The 7969-nt window shown below is 45.4% G+C and overlaps 1 protein-coding gene across 1 annotated transcript; it reads right to left on the bottom strand.

Moving 5' to 3' along the window:
- Window positions 1–273: 273 nt before the first annotated feature.
- Window positions 274–7613, bottom strand: C11H11orf87 (chromosome 11 C11orf87 homolog). Its single transcript, XM_033121414.1, is given in 3 exon segments — window positions 274–5830; window positions 5832–6023; window positions 7442–7613. Coding segments are annotated over 3 exon segments (984 nt in total). The 5' UTR covers window positions 7580–7613; the 3' UTR covers window positions 274–5176.
- Between the last annotated feature and the right edge of the window lie 356 nt (window positions 7614–7969).

The following is a 7969-nucleotide window of genomic DNA, read 5'->3' as shown; positions in this document are numbered from 1 at the left end:
TTTGAGAGATTAAGCATATGACCTAAAGAGCCTGAGCATCTGCCTTAAAGAATTGCTAAATTATTCTACTTGACTCAGTTTATTGGATTGTACTAAAATTTATACACTTCCCATTTCTCATATGCACTTGATTTGTGTGGAATGTCAGATGAGTGATGGACTTTAAAAAAAAAATCTAATTTCTTTGAGCATTTGAGGGTAATAGAATGAGTAATTTTGTAATCCTGCTTTATTATAAATTAAATCAATAAGGAAATAGTGAACAAAAAGCCATTTAACAAGAAAACTCTTTTATTGATAGAAAAACAAAACAAATTTTTCATGAAGTCTGGTATCTGTTTTATTCTGTCAGATATACTCGAGTTCAAAAATCAGCTTTTTCTGTTGTTTTTCTTGTTGTCATCATTACTGTTGTTAACCTCTCTACAAAAACAGCTTAGTAAAATCACAAGTGCCCCTGCCTCAAACAGATAGGACCATCTTGATAAGACATTGTCCTCAATTAAATTCAATTAAATTCTAATTCTTAGCTCAGTATTCCTACCCAACACCCATTGTATTGTTAGGTGGTGACATTAATAAATATTGATGTCAAGTCATAAAAGCTGTTTTTCAAATGTTATCAAATAAATCAAAAACCAAATCAGAATCATATTTATGTTCAATCTAATGATTAAACACCCCTCTATAGATAGGTCAAGTCATTCTCACGTGAACTAAAATATCTATAAGTCACCATCATTAGTTTCAACAAAGGATGGCCTAGATAAGTGGCTTTTCAGATTCAGATTCAAAGTCCATATTCACATCGGAGTGGACCTGAGGAACTTGACCAGATTAGATTAAAATGTCTTGTTCTAATTTAACCTATAACTTCCACATAATATTAGTTAGCAATTGCTCAACTGTCACCTACAGAAAAGCATTTAAAACACAACGGGGGAAAATGGAATTTTAAACATTATCTAATTGATTCAATTGATATAGATAGAAATGGTGGAAAAGTCAGATGCCGAAGTTTTTTAAAGCTAATTTATCCATATTTTCCAAAAACTACTTACAAACTAAACATATAAGGGTCATATTTTAGCTATGCAGATATAAGTTGTATCTCCACACAATATGTAGGCTGAAAATAAAAAATTTAGCAACAATCCAGTTTTGTGGTCTAGGTGGTCCTAAACCTCTTCTAGATATTTTTGCTTTCCATCTAGATAGTAAGACCACATAGATATGGTCATAAGTTCATTATCATTGCTACATTTGAGTCACTAACTAGGAAAGGAAGCTTATCTAATTACCCATTTCCTGAGCCAACCAGGACTCTCCCCTTTCATTAAATAAAAAGAAAGTCATTCAGATTTGACCCCAGAGAAATAAGTACATGCATATACCTGACTTCTCAGTATCCTCTTTAGATAAGAGGATGGAACAACTATTTGGTTTCCATCTCATTCTTGTAATGACAGAAAAGAGAATACAAAAAGTCCATTGTAAATTTGTACAAAATGTATGTATATATAAATACATATCTATGGGTGTATATAAATTCTAAAGAAGATTATATCAATCTACATCTTTAAGATTCAGAGTCCCATACAGTTGACACAATGATGTTCTTTCTCCAATTTTCTCATTTTTAAAAACAGTAAGAATCAAGCATGCCACCTTATTAATACTGAATAGCAAGTGCAGAAGTTGAGCTGTAGCTATAGGGATTTGAAGCAATTAGTTTGACGGGACATCAGTGAATAAAATTTTTAAAATAAATTTAGCTATTTCCAGATTGCCTTTTGTTTCATATAAATGAAATCCAAATGCCCTGCTGGTAGCATCCATCCCAAACTCCTGAGACTGTCAATTGAGCTCTGTAAGAAGTAATGCTTTAAACAAGTTCTGTGCAAATTGCTTAGCTATGTGCTTATTGCAATAATTTGGTGGGGGACTGGCATTACTAGAATTTCACATAATTCTCTATCTCATAAAAAGTCTCAAGTGATACCACCAGAAACTTAGGGGTCTGAGTATATTAAACTCCGAGTCACATCTGACTCACAAACCACATCATCTTTACACAGAGCACTATTAAAAATATTAAACCATAGTCAATTAATGGAGAAAGGCACACATATTTAAAGGTGTATAATAAGAGCATATTATGGATGTGTGCCCATGTTTGGAGGTATCAAGATATTTTTTAAACAATATGCATAATCGTTTTTATTTCTCCTGTTTCTTCTATTCCTTTGGAGGGAAATTACATAGGACAATGTTGTAATTTCCCCCTAGAGTGTACAGGCTGCTCGTTGGAAAGGGATTATTATTGCATGCCTTGAATGCACTATAATTCATAAGGCAAGAATGTATGAGTAGCTTCAGCACCAAGGAAATGGAATCATCATCCAGCATTGCTCACAACAGAACATCTTATTGCTTTAATAAAATGGGACATTTTTCACGGCAAAAAGTGCACCAAATAAAGGGGAGAAAGTAATATTCATGCACTTAGTGGAGCTCATCAGAAATGAGAAGGCTCCCTTCTGAGTCCCTGATTCTATTCACATTTCAAGTCCAAAAGTCATTCTGTAATAAGGTATTAAAGAACTACAGCCAAATGAGGGTGAGCTACAAAACTTAATGGACTTTCTTCTTTACAGTGCCTTAGTCATTCTGATGTACAATGTATATAGCTCTGATGCACTACAGGATTCCCTAGTGGCCTGAGGGAGTTAATGCACTCTTTTATCTGTTACTAGGAAGTGACTAAGGCACTGGAGAGAATCTTGTTCATTGTTGAACATATTGTACCCAAATATTACACCTGGTCTTCCTAATATTACAACATGGCATGCTTAAATGATGATCCTCTGTGCTTCAGGAAAGGACTTGAGTGAATATCTAATGGGTGATTAAAATTAAGCTTATTGAATCATTTTTATTAAAGATGCAGACTAAGCTTGGGCAATTTAATAGATGACCTAAAACTGCAGAGGTAATTTTTTTCTCTGCAAAAGAGCACATATGCCTGGAACCGAGACTAATAATCTAGCACTACTTGTTACTTGGGAAAGGGATGCACTTAAGGGCACTGTTGCCTTATACTCTGCAGGTTAGTATGGACTCTTTTGGTTGAGCTTTTTGTAGAACATTCTAATTCATACATTTTCCAAATATTTGAATAGCTGTCAGAAAATTGTTTTCCAAGAAAGGATGCCACTACATATAACTAAGATTGTAACAGGCTTCTGGTTTTTTCTATCATCAATCCAGGGAAAACAAAATGGTAAATAACCATAGGTGGATTCCATTTCTAGCATAGATGTTCTTGTCTGTCATTAGGAGAAAGAACAAAAAAAAATTAATCTTCTTCTCTCACTTTTATTCCCTCAGCCTTTCTTCACGTATTCATTGAAGTTAGGTAAACCAGACTCAGAAAGAGAAAGAGAACCCTTCCTTTGCCACATCTCAGATGCTAGCACAGATTTCTAACTAAATAAGGTACAAACATTTTGATCCTACAAGTAGTTACTGGGTTTAACTTCTCTTGAAATTTGCATGTCCTGTCATCCAAATTGCCCAACATCCCCACCAGTCTCACCTCCAAACACGTACAGTACAAGCAAGCATACACACCACTGCCTCCAGGTGGTAACTGCATGCAGGGAGGACTACAGGCATTGTTTAAATATTAACCATGTTTTAATAGATGGCATTCCTGCACATCCATTTTTTTTTCTGTTGTGGTTGTTTCTGTTATCCGCAAAAGAAAAAAGAAAACATACATGTTATCTTTTTATAACAGTCTACTACATAGTAAGATACAAAAGAACACTTCTGGAAACAGCAGAAGCCAGGCCTTCACCACTGAATTCCTCATCCAGTGGTAACCATTATACCAACAGCTGGAAATTAAGAACAAGAATATACAGTTTGGAGGATGTAGAACAGAACTATAGTTTGCTTCTGTATGTGGTACCAATATAATAAGTATATAACAAAGGTGTACTTGTTCTAAAAGTTAAACAGAAACATTCTGGTTGGTTAGATACTGCACTTTCAGTACTGAACATCACCTAATATATATATAGATATATATATATATATATTTATATTTTACAAAAAAAGGTAATTTATGCAATATTTAATAATAAGAAAACCGATAGTACACACAAACCCGATTGTAGAAAAAGAAGAAACCAACAAAAAAACTAGAATAGTCACTTTCCAAAACAGCCCCTCCTTGGCCTGCACAACCAAAGAAAGTAACCAGTTCAGTAGGCAATTTCAGCACCACACCTGGCTGGACAGCTCCCGGATCCTTTGTGAATCCTGAAAATGCCACAAGTCAAAGGTGTACAGGTGGGGGCGAGGCAGGGAGCCAAAGCAGTAGATTTTTTTTTTTAACTCATCTAAAGATTTTTAATGTACTTCTGCTCGGCCAGCGAGGGACATATCTAAAAGTAAATTAAAATGCCTGTTCCTGGAAAAGGGTGTGGTTAACGGGTGAGAAGCGGGCTGACTGGAGAGCGGTACCTGTCATAAACGTTTTTCTGGGACTGTCTCTGTGACCTTTCGTGTAGTCCTGGTGCTTAATGTAGACGTTTTCTTTATAATATACTATTGCCTGAGCCTGGCTGAGGGTGCGAATGGGGAAAGGAGGGAAGCTGAAGGAAAAGTGAAAGCTTGGGGGCGGGGGTGGAGGGGAAGGAAAGTAACTGAACCTTAACCTGACAGCTATGTACAACACACCGGGCCCCCTCCACTCCCTTTGCTCCGGGGTCAATGCCTGTTATATATTTGGTAGCTTGTGCGGTTTCTCCTCCTTATTGTGGGGGGCGCAGGGTGAAGAGGGAAGACGCATCCTTCATTGACAATGAGAAATTATGTGATTTGTCATGCGCTTGGATTGTGTTATTAGTATTATAATTACTATAAATATTAATAATAAAGTATTATTATCAGCGTTATTTCTTCTTCCGAGACTTTCCTCACCCAATATTTACAAATACCGCACAGTGCCTCGGCGGAGGAGAAACAGTAAGGGGTGGGGGACAGATAAGGAAAGAAGGAAGAGGAGAGCGGAAAGAGGAAAGTGAAAGAGCAAGGACAGAGGAGGAAAAGCGAGGACGGCAAAGATGCTGGAAACAAGGAAGGGGCGAGGACAGGGGCTAGACAATCAGGACAATACCACCGTCTGCAAAAGGCCCTCGCCAGCTGTGTCCAAACAGGAGGAGGCTGCGTGTGCTCCTTGAGGACTGGGGGCCGGTGGTGGAGGTGGCGGAGCATAGGGACCCTGGCACTCGAGGCCAGAGGAGGAAGAAGAGGAGGGGGCATTGGAGGGGGCGCAGAAGGCCGAGTCCCGGGGCTGCCTCTCCAGTCGGGTTTCTTTTACTTGGTTTGGGGCCTGGCCGCCCGCCGGGGGCAGCCCCCTGCCGCTGCGGTTGCCACTGCAGTGATCCCGCTCGTATTCCTCCTGAGCCCTCTGCATCTTCCGCTTCTTCATCCTACGCTTGTGGATATGGAAGGTGGAGAGGGACAGCACGATGAGGCAGAAGATCAGGGTGACCAGGACAATCAGCACCAGCGTGGAGGAGAAGGACTGGAAGAGCTGCTGTCCCACCTGCGTAATGCAGGTGCCTCCGCCAGCGCCGGGGCCACGGGCACTCGCGTTGCCGCTGCCGCTGGCGTTAGGAGAAGCAAAGGTCCGGTTGACGAGACACGGCGGCAGCGCCAGCCTCAGCTCCTTGGGCGCCCTGGCACTCATCGGCGCTGGGCTGGGAGGGGCTGGGCCCACCAGACTTCCTCTCTTCGGCACACCGTTCCCACCGGCCAGGAAGAGGACGGAGCCCACGCCACCCAAAACAACTCCCTGGTGTGGGAGTGGATGCGCGCGCGAGCGAAGGACTGAGGAAGCAACTGCGGGCAAGCAAGCCGGTAGGGGAGCGAGCAGTGCCCAGGAGATCCTCTCCGAACCCGCCTCGAACGCGTGTCCGCGCGCCCTTTTCCTTTGCCAAGGCACCAGGCTGCAAAGAGAACAGGCTTAGTTAGGATCCCCGTCGCTGCCCAGGGGAGTGGGGAGGCCCGGAAGGATCAACGCCACCGCAAAGCAGCCCTCTGGGCACACTGCCTCAGCTGGAAACAGCCCGTCTTCTCCGCAGCGGGTGGACCCCAGCCCGCCCGCCCCTGGCCACAAACCAGAGGCGCCAGCTTTGGACTCGATCCACTATCTGGGAAGGGGTCTGCGCCGGCCCCGTGGAGATGAGGATTACTCAGCAGATACGGCAGCATGCCGGCGCCCTCCACAACTTTCTAATTACAACAGACACGCAGCCGCCTCGCATCGCAGTCCCTGCTTCCGAGAGCGTCTGCCTCTCCTCTTTCCTGCGCCCTCTCAGCGGATGTCTTCGCCTGAATCCTACCCTTCCCAGCACCCACACCCGGTCGCCGAGCGGGCTCAGGGAATGCAGTCCTCTCTTCCCTTCTCTCTACCTCCCGACTTTCCCTTTCCAGTCGGCGTCAGACCCCTTAGGTCCCATTCCCAAGGGGTTCTTCTGGCACCACATCCCACTCCGCCTCTGTCCACCGCCGCGGCTGACGCGCAAGATCGCGCTCCATCCTTTCTCCATCCTTTTTCCTTGGTAACCCCCCATCCCCAAAAAAGGAACTAAGGCACCTCTCAGCTAAAGCGCATCTCGGCAAACGCCCCATTTCCCTGTGCCCCCCTCCCCCACTTAACAGTCTCCTGCTTCTTTCTATGGGGGGTTGGAAACGGAAGGGGGAGGGTTCCCGCCTGCAAAGTTTAGGTTCCCGACCTTCTCTCCGGCCTGCCCAGATCCAGCCCGAGGGCCCCGAGGCTCTTCCCGGGACCAGAACCAGGTAGATCCGCAGAGAGCAGCAGAGCCCCTTGCCGCTCTCAAGAGGCAGCTGCAAACTGTTGCACTGCGGAGCAGCGAGGCGGCGCGCAAGCCCGGGCCGGGGCCGGGGCGGGGGCCGAAGCTACGGCCAGGGGTGCCTGTGCAGGCCGCCGGGTCTGTCCTACCCGCTTGCGCCCCGCCACCCTGCCGCCTGGCTGTCCCGAGCCTTTAGCCGCACCGCGTCCCTTACCTGGGGCTGCCAGCTGGCTGTAGGTTGGGAGCCCCGCCGCGCGGCTGCAGTGGCGGCTGTAGAAGGCGCGGAGTGAAGGGCCAGAGACCAAGCCGCGCTGCCGCCGCCGCTGCTGCGCTTCGGGGAGCTCAGCTCGCAGCCTATTGCCAGAGAGGCCGGTGACGTCAGGCAGCCACCGCCAGGGCTCCAAGCCACCCCTCAGGCCCCCACCCCACTCTCATACCCCAACATCTCGTCCTGGCAGAGCCTCCGCCACACACGTTCCCAGTTCCCTGCCCTTCCCCTGCCCAGGGGCTATGAGGAGCACCCCTGCCCCGCAACCCTGTGAGCAACCCACCTTCCGCACTCCTCTGCCTAGGAAGGGTTGAAGCTTCAGTCCTCTGGCTGCCTGATTCCTCACCTTCAACCCTTTCAAACTTGGTCCCAAGAACACATTTTTACACTCTAGACATCCATCTCCCTTCAAGGCACACATTAGCTTTTTCTCCCTGGGCCAATGAGGAGCACCCTTCACCCCTCTCCTGCCTATGCTGGCCGGGTTCTGAACAGAAACTGCATACATGAGATGAGAGGGGCATTTCTGATTGCAAGTGAGGCAGAACCTGTATTTAACATCAAACACTCCGAATTAACCATTTTCTTTTCCATCAGCGTCTCCAACTTATCTTTCCATCTGTCCATGTCCCTCCTCTCTTCTCTCACACACTCATCTCCAGGCCCAAGACCCACTCAGTGCATGAAACACTCCCGGGCTGATAATCTAGACACTCGTGAGTACACAAAGCACATACGAGGTTTACATGGGAGGGAGACAGAAAATCACTCAGAGGAGTGCAGAAATGAACTGCCCTATGAAAATTTCGAG

This window comes from Rhinolophus ferrumequinum, chromosome 11, assembly GCF_004115265.2.
Source record: "Rhinolophus ferrumequinum isolate MPI-CBG mRhiFer1 chromosome 11, mRhiFer1_v1.p, whole genome shotgun sequence".
Classification (NCBI taxonomy): domain Eukaryota; kingdom Metazoa; phylum Chordata; class Mammalia; order Chiroptera; family Rhinolophidae; genus Rhinolophus; species Rhinolophus ferrumequinum.
Note: the sequence above shows the minus strand (reverse complement) of the source record. Positions and strands in the feature narration are given on the sequence as shown.